Source organism: Cyanistes caeruleus, chromosome 2, assembly GCF_971803275.1.
Source record: "Cyanistes caeruleus chromosome 2, bCyaCae1.hap1.1, whole genome shotgun sequence".
Taxonomy (NCBI): domain Eukaryota; kingdom Metazoa; phylum Chordata; class Aves; order Passeriformes; family Paridae; genus Cyanistes; species Cyanistes caeruleus.
In genome coordinates, this window is record NC_141702.1 from 112,069,440 (window position 1) to 112,085,579 (window position 16,140).

Below are 16,140 nucleotides of genomic sequence, written 5' to 3' on the forward strand. Positions count from 1 at the left end.
AAGAAGAACAGAAGTAAGGCCATCATGCCCTGTCACTGTAACAATCCCCTTGTTGGTCTGCTCTGCCCCACAGAGCAAACAAGGTGGATTCACTTGAGGTGACAGCCCCATTGTTCCCACAGAGAGCTGTGTGCCTCCAAAATGCATTTTCCCCTTCTGGTGCTTGAGGACAGCATTAAGAAAAAGGAAATTGCAAGCTCTTGCAGCTGCTCAATCTCTGAGCACAACTTCTGACTGGAACACATCTTGCAACTCAGTGTTGTTCTACTCTCAGCAACATCATTTTCCATAGAGGGCTGGGATGAGATGATGCTCCAGCATCCCACAGAATTTACAAATATATTCCAAAGTATTTGGACTGGGTTTATACTGTCTACTTTAAAGAAAAAAAAGACACAGTTGCTCTTTAAAAGAACCATCTGAATGGGAAACGACCAAGCCAACAAGAAAAATTAGATTTAGTGTTTATCTAACTAATATAAATCTTATAAATTTTAATAGCGAGGCTGCAACATGCTTGAAGCTCAGATGGGAGATGAAAGTAGACAAAAGGCTTCAAGGAAAAGCAGGGATAAATCTGTTTATTTAATTAGCAAAGCAGAAGAGATGCAAGGGGGACTGTAATGCAAGTATCTGCCCCAATATGCACCATCATTCTGGTGGAGAAGAGGTAATTGTGTCTGTCTCTGAAATGACTGTCAGCAACAAACTTCCTAACTCAAACATCCCCGAGCACAAGAATCCACATCTGACAAGAAAAAGGCAGAAGAGGCACAGGATTGCTCCAAACACACAACTTGTTAGTGAAAATATGAGTCTGAAGACTCCTGCTGGAAGTCCAGAAAGAAAAGCAGTGGCAGCAAGATCTGTCTGTATCACCTTAGTGAAGCTGGAGAGTATTTCCCCCATCTTGCAGTTGGGGAACCAAGATAAGCAAGCTTTTAGCTTCTTGCAAGAGAAGCAATGGATCAAGTGTGTGCACCTTGAAACACAAGCTGTTGCTCAACCATGCACCTCCAGATCACACCTGTTTCATCTGCCAAACTCCGCAGGTCTCATATTGAACAAAAAATAGGATTAAAAAAAAATAAAAAAATTATTGATTATATAAAATACCTGTGATTTTAACATGAGTATCAAGCCTAGTAAGGTTTTTTTGCTGTGTTCTCACTTACATTTCCCTTAAAGCAAAAGGAGACTGCAGTCCTTTTTAAGAGTCACAAACCAGAACAAACATGGGAGCTGCTGCTCCTCCTGCCAGTGGGTGTCTTTTCTTTAGCACTAAAGCAGGCACAAGGCTGAAGATTTATCTGAAAAACACATGAGTGGTGTTTCAGCTGAACTGGTCATAAGGTTTCAGAACAAACACCTCTGCTTTTTCAGATGGGATGCTAAAAGAGGCCATTTCAGGCACTCTGCAGACTCTGGAAGACATTGACCTTTTTTCCTTGGAATCAATTCACAATTTTCACTTCGTAGTCATGGGGGATTATTATCTGTAATTGAAAGTAGAAGTGTAGATTAGGGAAAAAAAATTTACACAAGGACTCAATTATATGGCAAATTCCGTGGCTGAGGAACTACATTCAGTCTGTATTAAGCCTTACTTCTGAAATGAATGTTAATTAAAGAAGGCTCAAGATGCAGGCTGGATGGATGAAGACAAACAGAACAATCTGAGCCCGTTGCAATGACAGTGTTTCCCCCAACGGAGACAGAACGGATGGCCAGTCTTACTCGGATTGCATCTCTTGAGAGGACGATTTATAATGTACAAGACAGAAGAAATTTATTTGCTAACATATGGAAAACATTTATGGGCTTTTCAGAGGATCTGAAACTCAAGAAACACAACTACATATTGTTAAAACTCCTAAATGGAGATTTTATTCTAGAAAGAAGCGTTTTTCAGCTCGAGGCTGTGACATTTAGTTCTATATGCTGTTGTTTCCCGCCCTGTCAGGTATGAATTTCAGAACAGGTTGTTTGCTCTAGGTCTAAGACACAGGAGAAGTTTTAGCTGGCAAAGTCCTGTTCTTGAAGATATAACCCATGTTTCAGAAAGATGGATGGGGAGCTTTTGCCATAGTGATGGGGCAGGATGCTGCTGCCCACGTTATCATCTCGGCTCTGCAAGTTACAGTCATGGGAGGAGACAAGACTACTGACACCAAGTGAATGCACCCACAGCCACAGCCGCAGATAATTCAAAACCCCCCAAAAAAATCCACCTTCTGATACAAGAAAATATGATACAAGTGGTCCTCCACTAAGCCATGCAAGGTCAGAGCCTGCAGGAGAGCTCTACCTCTGGGGCAAACCCTCTCTTCCCCATGGAAGCGATCTGCTGAATGCCAGGAAGGGCTGCACACTGGCTGAGGAATACACGGATGATGCACCAGTCGCACACACAAAACTACACATCCCACAGAGCTGGAGCTAACAGGATCAGGGGCTTTACACAAGTCCTGTGTCAATCAACAGCCAACAGCATATCAGGGTCAGGGCTTGTATGTAATGAGGGGGGCTGGTCTAAAGCTGGTCTAGAGCTTTATGTTGGGGCAAGCATCTGTGCATGATGAAGTCGGGGTGGCCGGCCACCAAAGCAGCCCCAGAAATGTGAAGTTTTGGGCCGCTGTGTTTGAACAGATTTGAAACATCTTCAAGAAGAGCGGGACCTCGGGCCAAATATTTGAGGCAGCAGTGCAGCAGCAATGGCTGAGATTTTCAGAGACGGGTAAATGACTGATTAAATGACTCAATCATGCAGATGCTTTTGAAAATTCTGCCGCACGCAGTTAAGTTTATTCATGCATGTGTGGGAGAGGGGGAGGACTGTGAAGATTTTAATAACTACCTTAGGAAATAAAAAAGAACGAATGTACTTTCTCTTTAAAACAGAGATAAAAACCCAACCAAACCCAAAAAATCCATTGCTGTGTCTGAATAAGAGTTTACAGAAAGTTGTAGAGAAGTTTTGTGTGGAAGGATGACCAAATGGACTATGATACACAAGTCAAAAATATGTGCAAAGAAAGAATGGAGCAGAAGGGTAAAAATAAAACATTTCACAGCCCTATCAATTTCTTCCAGTTTTAAACTGCTCTATGCTTCAGTATGTTATTTCTGGCTTATGCAGTCTTCATATTTCACCATAACCTACCAGACAAATAGGAAGTTGAGAGCTTTGAAGAGCTTAAGGACTGCAGGAAAAGGAAAGACTTCATCCCAGAAAAACAAAGACATATTGGGGAAGGAGATGTCCCCAAAGCCCTATTTTTAGAATATGACAACACATCCGCCGTGGTGTGCCATCTTGACAAACAACACCATGAGAGGTCCCACCACCAATGAGGTCCCTCTTGAACTCTGGGAATTACAAAACCCTGCAGAAAGCACTGCCAGGCAGGACACAATTCGTTCCCCCAGGTCCCAACAAGATGCCAACACTGCTGAGGTTTCCCTCCTTGCTAATGATATTGTGCAGCTTGTTCCTCCTTCTCTATCAGGTATCCTACCCATAAATGTCTGCATGGGAGGGAGTCTCCTGCCACCTCTCCAGGGTCAAGTAGGTGGGAAAAACCTCCTGCAGCTCTGGCTCTTCATTTTGAATGCAGGAGTTGGAGTGATTTTGATGCAGCTGGAGCAGGATTCATCCAACTTTTTCAATGTAAAACACCACCTACTTAAAGGCAACAAGTTCTTCCTCCTTGTAAAAATAACTCTTTGAGTTTAAAAGTCAACACTCAGCCACAAGACTAAGCTTGTGGAGAAATTCAGGAGCACTCCCAGGTGCCTAAACATCAGCTAGTAGGATTTTAGCAAAAATATACTCTCTTTGTCTCCACAGGCCACTCATCACTGCTTTAACATTGAGTATTCCAATGTGTAACCCAGTGAGAGCTGGCACACGCCCATCCAAGGCACATTTTGACAGTCATCCGCTTTCTGGTGAGCACAGAAGAGCCACACACACATCAAGAGTGACTGTCCACCCCCAGCAGAGCACACAGCTCGTCCAGTGAATTTGGGAACAAAGCAGCACGTACTGGTAAAAAGCTCTGGCTCTACTGGTGCCTCCCCCGTTTGTCCTGTCCCAGTGCCTATAAATCACTTCTGGCAGGTAGTTGGGAAGCAGCTGCTAATGATAGTTTTGCTGCAGAGTGCAGGAAGTCACCTTTTAACCCTGCCTGCTGTTGTTTGTCTCCGTGAGCGTGACAAAAGGACAGATGTGGACAACATGCCAGCCGCTGGGAAGATCCGGTCAAAACTCAGCAGGGAATCTGACATGGTCCCATGCCAGTGCAGCCTCACCCCCAAAAAACACCTTTTGGCTTTGGATGCTTCCTGGGGCTCATTTTCAAGCAGCCTGATGCTTGTACTGATTTTTTTCTCCTTCACCCTAAAAATCCAGGGAAGTATCCCAAGGACAATTCTGAGTTTGGTGATGCTGCACTGATATTCCACCTTCCTCTTTCCTGCTATCCGGCCCCGCAGCACAAGGAGGGCATTTGTAAAACAGCTAATATGTGTACATGGGGGTTGAATTAAGGTGAGCAACTAACTTTATTAAGAAAGAAGTACACAATGTGAGCAACTTGTTTCCAGCCCATGGAATAGTCCTAATCAGAGTCACATTTTCACCTAGCAAGTTTGGTTTTTTTTTAAACTTCTTAAGTTTCTTTTTGAAGTTACCAGCTTTAGTTTCAGCAAAACTTAATACATTTTGGACAACAGAATGAATCAACCTCCAAGAGCTCACTCCTGTTTAAGTCACTGCTGTTTAGACAGATGCCACACTACTGTGTCTTCCTCCACTTGAAAAACACCTGTCTGAACTTTCTATGTTCCATGTACAGGTGAAACACCTTTAAGGTTTGCTTGTTTACAACTGTGATTCAAAACCTTATTTCCTTATTTACCTGAGGAGCAGTCCCCTTGCTAACAACCTGAGTTTGCAGGAAGCTTCTTGAGGACAGAGAGAAGTATTGGCAGGTGTGTGCACCAGCTCAGTCTAAGCCAAAAGAAACTCAAGGGTGATTATTTCCTCACTTCTGGCCCCTGACATCCCCTGCTCTGACATGCTTTTCACGTGGCAACAGGAGGCCAACAGAAGGCCTCACATTCTACAGAGGATATACTTCCATCAAATCAAACACACCCAGTGTCCAAACACGATGGTGGACTGAATGCCAACCCTGAGGCATAAAATGAAAAACCCTTTCTAACTGGACCATGTAAACCTGAACATAAGAAAAGGACCTTGGGTGACATGAACTTACAGTGAAGACATCGTCATCGCCGACCTCAGCCTCGTTGTGAAGGGTGGACGAAGAAGTCGTAGATCCTAGACAAAAAACAAACCAACAGCTTTTCGAACACATGACATTTCCATAAAACTTTTTTTTTTTTTTTTTTTTGAGGCTGTTAAACATTTGGATTCTCACAGGTTTTTGTGTTGTAGATGCATGGAAGAGTGGCTCAAATTAAGGAAGAACAACCCATCTGCTGGTAGCTGGGTTGGAGAGGTAAAATCTGAAAAAGTTCCTTGAAACACAACTGTGTGGCTGCCAATGCTAATTAACAATGATAAAAATAGCAGTTACCATTTCCAATTACAGAAGACTAATTTCTGAAGAATGGTAAAGCTATGTACTAATCAGTGCTCCAGGCTGATTCTTAGCTGTCAAGAAACCACGTACAAGTTTTCCTTCACTTACTCCCTAAATCTGGAGGGGGAAGGGGGTGGAGGGGAAATAACCTTTAATTTAAAATAAAATGAACCTCACTTTGATGATGAAGAGTTAGATGATGTTTTTTCCTTTTAATTCTGGAAGGGGGCCCTCACCATTGCTGGACTTGACACCAAATTTATGCTGTACCTAAAAAGGAGTGACTCCTCTCCCAATCAAGATCCCAGACCAAATTCCTGGCTGGCTTCATCTACCCTAAGGCTGCCAAGGGGGGTGGGTGCAGCAAGAGGATCTGTTGGGGAGGAGAACCCTCAAGCCAAAGGTCTGTTTTTCTGATGGAAGCCCACTGCTAGACTGAATTATGGCCGCATCACATCCCTGACCAACACAGCAGAACAGTTTGTACTGCCTTCATTCTGGAAATCTGTTAAAATAACCTGTTTTATATAATGCTATTGGCACCAGCCTTGGCTGCTCTCAGTTGCATCATCACGAAGATGTGCAGAGCTAAGTGTGAAAGCCCACTTAAAACACTGAGTAATGTGGAAACATTTGTGCCATTTGCTACATTAGCTCAAAAATTAAAAAAAACCCTGAAGCTCTATGGAGCTGCATAGGGTTCTTGTACCTGTGCCCCAAACTTCTGATGCTACAGGGAACAAACTATTGCTTAAAATATCCACAATAAAGCAGTGACTTCATTCAAGTGAAGTTCTGAACGCACACTTAGTTGTGCTTAATATTACCTGCTGAATTTGATCAAGGATGTGAACAAAAAATGAATGATAAATGAAATCTGCTGCCCGACGCTGTGTGTGCATGAGCAAGTTATTGTTTTTCATTCAGAAAGCCTTATTTGGAAGTTAACGAGGAACACATTCATGAGGATCAGCCTGTACTGTTAATGGGATAAATATAGATTTGCTGATTTTGAATATCTGAGATGCAGCAGAACTTGATTTTAAATACCTCCACTGTAAAATGGATCAAGAAGAGCAAAACAGGAGTTGCCAAGTATTGGCATCTCCAAAATACCACTCAATACAGCTGAGTTATTATCTCCTTGAAACTTTGCACAATCCCATACCACTTACATAAAAGATCACTTTTATGACTCAAAATGCTTCACAGTTTTTTAACAAGATGAAGAAAGAAGAACGTCTACCTGTACTTTCTTGATGTTAATGGCACAGAAAAAAGAAAATGAACTGAGAACATCCTTCCTCTAACTGATGAGGTTTTTATCAGCAAGGAGCCCTGGGGGATTAATTTTCTCCCAATATCTACCATGCTCATGTTAAAGCAAGGACAGGCCATACAGAACATTAAGCTGTCTTATGGAGCTGATGTCCTCAAAAAGAATACACATCTATACATACATCTGAGTTAGTATCTTCAGAAAATGTACCATCTGTATATAAAAATATCCTGGTCACACTGGAAGAGAAGGCAAAATGCTTTGGACTGCTAAGTCCCTACATAAAGCAGTACAGCTAAAAAAAATAAAGAAAAAAAAATGCATGAAGAATCAAATTTCATTAAAATAAAGTACAATTGAATTATAGCTGTATTGTGATTGCCTGATCGCAATGAAATGTGAAAAGGAAAAATTTATGACAACTTCAAAGCACAGACAATTCAAACACATTTTTTACAGAATTAAAAAAACAACACCCCAAAACACAACAAAGTCTTCAAGAACTACCATTCAACTAAGAGGATGCAGACAAAACTAATTACTGGAAAATAAAATCAAAAACAAACTCGAGTTTTATTCAACTCCAGGCAGGAATTAAATCCTGTGACTTAACAAAGATTCAGTAAGATGAGATTTGACTGCAAATTAAGAGCCTGGGCTGTTTGAGTTGCCATTGCTAGTGTGAAATTCAAGCCTATCAAAAAAAGCAGTAGCAACAAACTTGATGAAAAATAATAGGGAGAAGTCTGGACAGACAGGACTGAAAAATGCTTGACTGAAACACCTTACCTCCTCTAAGGGATGAGAAAACTCAATTCTTAAAAGCTGGGGCTTGCTCACTGTAGGATAAGGGCCCCAGCTGCACTTGGACACATGCACAAGAGATCTCCAAGCCAAAGAACTGATTTTAAACACATCCCTCTTCCCAGCTCCCTGACTCAAACCCCTTGCCTGCTCTTCCAAGGCTGGAAGTGTCCATCCCCACACTACCTTCAATGAGGTCCTCGATGGCTTTCCTCACTCCTCTGTCGAAGGCTCGAGCGTCAGCAGGGCTCTGAAAAGTGAGCCCGAACTTTCTGTTGTCAACTTTCCAGTGGTGGAAGGTGGGGTTTGCCTTCGTGTACACCAGATCCTTCTTCACAAAGCACTCCAGCACCACCTGGGAGGGCATGAGCCCCAAAAAAAGAGCAAAGTCACTTTCCCCACCCCAAGGACACAGCCAACACTGTCTCAGGCCGGACCCAAAACGCAAGCCAAGTCATGCCTTGCACAGGGGAACATCCTTCCCTACCAAATTATGACTAATAAACACCAGACACTGTAATTATTCTCAAAACCATTACACATTCATCTTTTGCTCGTGCTTTGAGTAGGTTCTCATTCCCTACCCCAGGAGCATGGCACAGGTTAAGCTAGCAGGGGGCTCAGGAGGAAGGAGAACCTCTTCCCTCAATAATTTTGCTCAACAGAAACTTTATCCACCAGCAGCAGTTTTAGGAGGTGCTGCAACACTCCCCTCACTGTTTTTAAATTGTTCACCCCCAGCCAGACACTCATCTCAAGTTCTGCTGTGCCAAAAACCATCTCTAGAGTGATGCTCAGGGGCAACAGGAATGGCTTGTCATGTCTTACTCCACCCCTCAAAACCATAAGCATGGTTCCCAAATAATGTCAAAAAAAGCATCCTAAGCAAAACAGCATTTCAAAAGACAAACCATAATTGAAACAGCTTTAAAACACCAGTCTTTTTGAAAGCAAGATCATTTCTGACTCAAAATAATGCATTTTTTGAGTCTGGAGGAAGTGCTGCTTTTAAGCTAGCCCATATCTTCACAGGAGAGCATTTCAGAAGAATCAAATACATAAAAACAAGATAACAAACTATAACATTTCAAGTGGCCCCTGGAAATCAGGAAAAGGCTTTATTAATTTGATTTGTGCAGGGATAGAAGAGAGCTCCTTTTTAGATAAACAGCTACCAGGAGAAACCGAGTGTGTCAATTCATAAGAGACAACTTGTCTTCATATTCTCACTCAGCTTGTTCAAACCTTGAACAGCACACAGCATAAATAATTCATGGCCCTTTTAAAAGGCTTGCTCTGCATTACTCAGTGCAATGTGACTGGCTTCATGGGCTCTTTACACTTCAATTCACTTCTCACTTACCCCCGCACTAGGTCTAAGGAAAAAAAAAGAAAAAAACCACAGGTCCTCTTTCATTCAAAGGGGATCTTTGCACATGGATGTCAAAAATGCACCTGCTCCTTCCAGGTGGCATCACACCAGCCTAGGTAGCAAAAGATGACAATTCCAGATGAGGATTGGGTTTGTTTTATCCAATCTGGTATTATTTGCACATGCCTTTTTTTTATATATTTAAAAAAAAAAACAAACCACCACCCAAAAAACTTGCACAAGAATACAATAGCAATAGATTTGGGATAATTCTCATTATAAGAAGAGACAAAAGTTGAATTAGGGTCTATTACCAGTTTGTCTTTCTGCCTTTCACCATGGATTAGAAATCCACTTCTTCCATTGCCCTCCGGGTACGTGACCTTGCAGACGCCAACTCTACTGAGACCGCCTCCTTCTTGCGGCAACCATCCCCCACTGGAGTCATCTCGGGTCATAACCACAGCTTTGACTCGCACAATATAGCTGTCACTGCAATGGCAACAAAACAAAAACAGAACCTTTTGTGAGCATCACTCGCATCGCAGCAGTTTTTCTTGAGGGTGGCATTTAGACGGCGCTGCGCTGACCCCAACGGAGCGTTTCTGCCCGGGATGGAAGTCCACCCCTGTCATGGATGGCCTGGAAAACTCCAGCCACCATAAGAAGGAGACCTCCAAACCTCAAGGAATGAACCTGCCAGGTTTCCAGATGTTAACACACAGATGGAACATCCCATGGTCCCTGACATTCTTTGCCTCTGGCAGCTAGAGACAGGGACCAAGAGAGTGGGCGACCCAGGCATCACCCCAAGGCCAACTCCCACATTGGGGCATCAGGTCTCCAGTGTGCTGGAGAAACACATGGAACTCAAATAACCTCCAAACAAAGTGTTTCAAGGTTTCTGTTACCTAATTTGTGAAGTGGGCTTTGGAAGATGACAGTCGAACTCCTCCTAAAACAGTTTACTAGCATTTCATGGGGTTTTGAAAGGCAGAGCATCAAACCTTGCAAGAAACTATTCTGGAAGCACCTAAGATCTGGGGATAATCCAGATGCCTACCACAAAGATTCAGAAGAGCCCCTCCAGAGACTCCGGGCCTCCTCCTATTCCCTTTCCACAAAGCAACTGTTCCATCATCTACTGGTGACATCACCAGCCTCATTTGGAAGCAGAGAAGCCCCTACAGGACGGAACCAAAAGCCACACACCTTGCATGGAACATGCAACAGACTGCAAGCTGAAACGGGCTGTCCCCAGCACAGAACTGCTGGGCAATACCCAAATTCGCTTTTCTGTCCTCGTGCTGACGCTGCATCGCCGCCGCTCATCACGTGCTGAACACTGATTAACACTGGGATGCTGAGGACAGTGCCAATGGCTGTGACACCCTCACAGGGAGGTCACCATGTGGATGGCATGGATGGCAGCCACGCACAACCACAGTGCTGTGGGCTGCAGAGCTGCTGAGGCACCCAAAGGTGCCCACAAAGCTGCTGCAGGGCACTCAAACCTGGGAACATCAACAAGGGCGAGAAAGGGGACGTGCCAAGGAAGTGCCCAGGGGTTGTCCATCCCCAGGCCACCAGGTGACCTCACCAGGAGAAGGAAGATCAACACACAGAGAGCTCCAAGAGGCAGCCTTTCAAAATGACAGATACCATCCTTCACGGAAAGAAATTCCTCCCTGTATCGATATTTTACCAGCACCCTGTACAGCATGACAAGCAGTAGTAGCTTTCTTCATCCTGCCTCATTTTCAGACTATTTTCGCAGCAGTTCAGGTGCTAACACTTAAATTCCAAGCTTCCCTTTCTCTAACACGACCAGATTTAACATCTAAGCAAGCAGCCTCACGGATCCTACCTGAAGGCAGTTTGAGGACAAACCAAGAGAAGCAGTGAGCATCTTCAGGGACCAGCTCATTTCTTCTGCAGCTACACAGATCTCACAGAACACATGCTGCCATTTTCTCTTCACAGCCTTTATTTTATGGATATGCCAACTTTTTTACCGGACCTACACAATGACAGCAGTGCACAGATGCTGGAAGTTCATCCCCTGCTGTCCTAAGTACTTTGCACTGTCTGACAAAAAGATTTCCAATCTGATACACTGCCACAGCTGACACACACAAGGTACTCACAGAACTGAGAAACTATGTTTTTCAGAATATTTTTGCCCAAATCCTTAAAGCAGCTTCCTGGAACAGTAAACAGGGCAAGTGTGCCTATAAATGGATCCAGTTACCTTTTGATTTTTTAATGAAAACCCGTTTGTAGATTTTACAGCGGCAACTATAATCTCCTGACTTCCTGATACTCAGAAACAAGCAAAATACTTCAGCTAATTTCCTGCTGTGCAAAAATTGAGCTGCTTCCATCCAAGACAGTTTTTGTTTCCTTCTCTGTACCTTTCCCATATGGTCCATAAGGATTAGCAATTAGCAGATGAAGTAAAAAGAAAGCCAACTATACATTTCTATATCTTTCTACTATTCCCCAAGGATCCTTTCTGGACTTATTTTTAGCTCTCCTCTGAAGTCAGAGCCGCTCAATACGACCTTCCCTCCTATCCTCCCGCAAAAGTCATCCACAGAAACTGCTGCTTCTCCTTCCACACTTGAAAACTGGCATTACAGCTTCCTGCAGGATTTACCATTCACTTTTATGGCAGCAGTTGGAGCCTTTGGCTGTCCCAAAAGCAATGCTGCCTTCAGTTACTTTGCAGAAGCTGTCCACTTAAAGGAAAATTAAGCAAGAAGCAGCTACTCAGTATTTTATGATTCCTGACAGTTATTTACACATTTTCATCACCTCTCAGTGAATCCTTTAGGCTCATAATTACATTTGAGTATTAATGGATACCTGTACACTAAATTTAGGCGCCATGGCTATCCCTGCCCATTATAATGACGATCTGGTGGGGCACAGAGACACATGGTTTTCCTCTTCATATCCACATCTATCCATTACCTATGGCCCTTACAAACTCTGCTACCACTTGCTGAGAGAACACTGCTTCCACTGTGTTCTTCCCATCCTGAAGACCAACCTCCTCAAATATATTAAGCCAGAAAAATCTAGTTTCCATCCCCCTACCCCTGCAAGACGACCTCTGTTCCCCTATTAGACAAGAGCCTTGTCTAGCAGAAGGGTTCACCTTTGGCAGGGCAGGCAGAGCCCTGGCTCCATTAACATAATCCCTTGGCAGGCTTTCCTGCATGATCAAAAGTCACCAGTGACGCTGAGCGCCCTGCAGAGCCCAGTCCCCACTCCACTCTGCTCCAGCCACATTTCCCAAAGTGCAACCTGTGCCAAAGGACCTGGGAAAAAAGAAAGGGAAGATAAAAGGAAATGAGGTGGTTAAGGGTTCTGAGGGCTTGACATTTTGGTTTAATCACTGGATTAGGACTCAGAAGCTGCACGTTGAATTTTCAAGGCTACACACAGCTTCCTCCGGCCTTCTATCTAAATCCTGCCTGCTGCTTCCATCCACAAGCCTAGAATAGGCAATGCTTCTTTCCCTCATGCCAGTGTTGATAAATACTTGGGAGGTACTCAAATATTTCAGTTCCATATAAGGGTTTCGTTTCCTTAGTGTAAAAGCTGTTTATTTTCTTTGCTATTTAATTTTACGCGACTGCATCAAGACTCTGGCTGGTTCCAAGTATTCCAAATCCTGAGGAGCAAAGGAGTGATCTACAAGTCCCATGTGTGTGCCACTGATGAAACCTTGGTGCACCAGAGTAGCAGAACAACCACATTCAAGCCATCCACCTGCATTTTTATCATGGTAACTGCAATCTGACTCTTTCACAAGAAATGGTTAATGAGGTACATGGAAATATTCGGTCCATTACAATTAATGACGTACTGATAGCTAAAAATGAAACAATTAGAGAAAACCCCACAGCAGCCTTAGTTCCCCTTGTTTTATTGGATTCTTGAAACTTTTTAGGCTGCTCTAACTGTTGGGTTTACAGCCTACGCTCTATGCATTTCATGCAAACTATTCTTAATTGTGCTCTTAAATGCTATCTTAACCCCACAGATTTGTCTTCAACAGCCTTAAAAGCTTGGGAAGAAAGTATCTGAAGGGATTACCCAGCTGCATGGCAGCCAGCCAGCATGTTCCAGGGCTGCTCCAGGTTGTCTGCCTGCCCCACCCTGAGTGAAAAAAAAGAAACAGAATAAACTTGGGGAGTAAAGGTAGTGCCGAAAAACACGTGTTGTTTTTATTGGAAGGAAAAGAGAACTCTATAAAAATTATAGCTCGTGGGTATGCATATATATCTATAAAAGTAAAATAGAGTGTGTGCATGTATAATTGCTCTTCCGGAGGACACAGAGTTTTCTTAAACAAGAAGTGACTGAATATTACCTCTGTCATCACTGAACCCTGGTTTCGGTATCTACAGTCCAGCTCACAAAGCATTGGTGTGTCTAAGAGACAGGTGACACTTGAGGCTGAGAGAAGTGCTGTCCCCCACCATGTACACATGGGGCTGCCATCATCCTGTGCCCTCAGACATAAACTAAAATCATCTCCAGCAACACTAATGGGGGAAAAAAACATGAGCCCCTTGTATGGCTGCAATCCTGCATCCAGGACTAAACACCAAACAATTCACTCCTTAATTAAGGCTTTAATTTCACCACTGTCTTCATAAAAGGAGGGCCAAAGTAGACAACTCCCTTCTACCAGCTGCTCTTCTTTTCCACTTTGCTTCCAAAGCAGCAACTGCAAATACCATCTGAGATGTCTAAAAATCCCAAGGCTAGGGGGGTGGGGGGAAAGGGGGAAAGTAGTCCAACCCACCACATTTACTACTATTTTTTTGAGTCACATTTGGCATCTAAAACACTTCCCAGACACCTTCCATAACTCAGTAATATTTTTCCCTCTAGCCAAGCTGACCAAAATACAAGCTCATAAACTTCCACACTATTGCTGCTGTAAGGCATTTTGATATTTTCCACCCTTCCCAACTCTACAGTTCACAAGGCCAGGAGTGATCCAGGTCTCAGAAAAAAAGTATCTGCATATAATGGGTTCCAACATTTTGGACTTCAACATTATGGTCTTTTAATCCATGCACTGACATTCCCAGATCCCAGGTTTCAGGGAAGAGCCAAAAGGACAGCAGGAGGCTGCTAATGCAACAGCAGCAGAGGTCAAGCTGTTCAAGCACATAAACACCATTTAAACTATTTGGATCTAAACAAATGTAACTTTATGATTACTGGTGCACAACCTGTCTCTGGCTGACCTGGATGTATTTCACAGTGCCAGGTTTTTCCCCCTGCCTCAGCAGCTCCACGAGCTGGAGTGAAAGGCATCACATTCTGCCCAGGTGATGGCTGCAAGTTGTATTGTGATGCTCCTCTCTGCAGTTCCTCCCACAGCCAGAAAGCAGGGACATTTTGGTGGAAGACATTAAAAGCTGCTATTTTTGGAGTCCCACTTCCTTCATCTGTTGGTCAGTTTGTGAACCTTCTAGCAAGGGTGATATATCTGCAGATTATAACCAGCATTTTCTTCCTCAAATCCTAACTTACCCATTTGTTTGAAACAAAACTTCTGAGTGTATGCAGCTATAGCAAATGAAGTTGGTATTTCCATACCACTTAGATTTCCAGCAGGTTTGAAACTTTTTCATTAAGTATCACCAAGGAAAAAAGATATCTGTGTCTCTCTGGCCAGATCAAATGTTAGAATGGAATCTGAAGAAAACAATGGAAAACCTTCCGAAAGTTTTTCTTGCCCTCACCTCTGCATCATACCAGGAACAAAGAACCACTCTATCTGTAACCCAACTCCTGTATAACCAATTTGCAACCTGTATTTTTCTGTTTTTCATATCAAATACCACCAGAATAAAGGGGCACCAGGGAAATTTTAGTTTCCACACAGCCAGAGTAAATACAAACAATTCAGTCTCCACTTTCCTTGCTCCAGAGATGCTGATTGAGCCTAGAGCAGCCCCAAAGGCAAAATGAAGAGGGGTCAGGTCCCCACAGCCAGTGCTTGGCAAGCCTGGGTTTGCTTCCAGTGCTGCAGCACATCCAAAAATCCTCCATAGGAAAAACTAACAGCAGTTTTGTTTGGTTTTTCTTTCTTTTTTTTTTTTTTTTTTCCAGAAGAAAAAGGACTTCTCAAAAAACCAAGACACCTGCAACAACCCAGCCGCCCGCCTCCACATCTCCCTTAAATGCCGAGGCAGTGAGGAACAAAGGAACCCTTTCACCAAAACGTTTGTTCAACATTTAAGGCTGATTTTATTGAGTTTACAAGAAACAGCTCTATCCTAACTAGCTCAAATGGGATTTCATAATCCCGTAATTAGTTCAGATCCTTCCAGGAAGTACATGAAAATTCATTCTTGAAATACATACATACATATATATATATATTCTCAAAAATATACATATTATGTAGTCCTGCATGGACTAAATCAGTTTTTTTTGGCCAGCATAACATCCTTTCCTATGCCAAACTTGCCCAATGATCCCCACAAAGTGCTGTACACGTGGGCAAAACCTCAAATGAACTGGGTGCAGCTTTTTAGGGAAAAAAGCTGGCTTACAAGCATGCTGATAGGTAGGCAAGCAAAGATCCACTAATGCAGCTCAAGCACATGGAATTTAAGGTCTCTTCCCAGAAATTAGCTTATTACACAAACAATATTGAATTGAAATGACATTTTAATGGTATTGGGGCAGATTAACTTATGACTTGTGTCTTTATTGAAGCATTTATGTAAAATTGTTGAAACTGTGTTAGAACTATCAAAAGTCACAGCAAATCTTGTTACAAAAATACCCGAAACAGTGCTTGATTTTTTTTTCCTAAAAGGCAGCCATGACATCACTGGGACATGCATACTAATGACAGAACTTTTAATGAGCAACTGTTCAATGAAATTTCTTAAAAAAAGACTTCCCTTCAAATTTGTTGAATGGATCAATTTTGCAATAAATGGTTATAGGTGCACATGGTAAGTCCTGAAAAGTTAAAAGGACAGCATATTATATTTGAATAACTTGCCCTGCACCTCTCATGCAGTACT

The 16,140-nt window shown here is 42.9% G+C and overlaps 1 protein-coding gene across 1 annotated transcript in view; it reads right to left on the reverse strand.

Annotated features, from left to right (window-relative positions):
- Positions 1-16,140, reverse strand: part of SPRED2 (sprouty related EVH1 domain containing 2) — a 58,335-nt gene that overhangs the window by 16,058 nt on the left and 26,137 nt on the right. The window contains exons 2-4 of the mRNA XM_086879242.1: positions 9,382-9,559; positions 7,882-8,050; positions 5,283-5,347 (exon numbers count right to left, since the gene is read on the reverse strand). Of these exons, the coding sequence (XP_086735368.1) occupies positions 5,283-5,347; positions 7,882-8,050; positions 9,382-9,559 (412 nt within the window). The remainder of the gene's footprint in view (positions 1-5,282; positions 5,348-7,881; positions 8,051-9,381; positions 9,560-16,140) is intronic.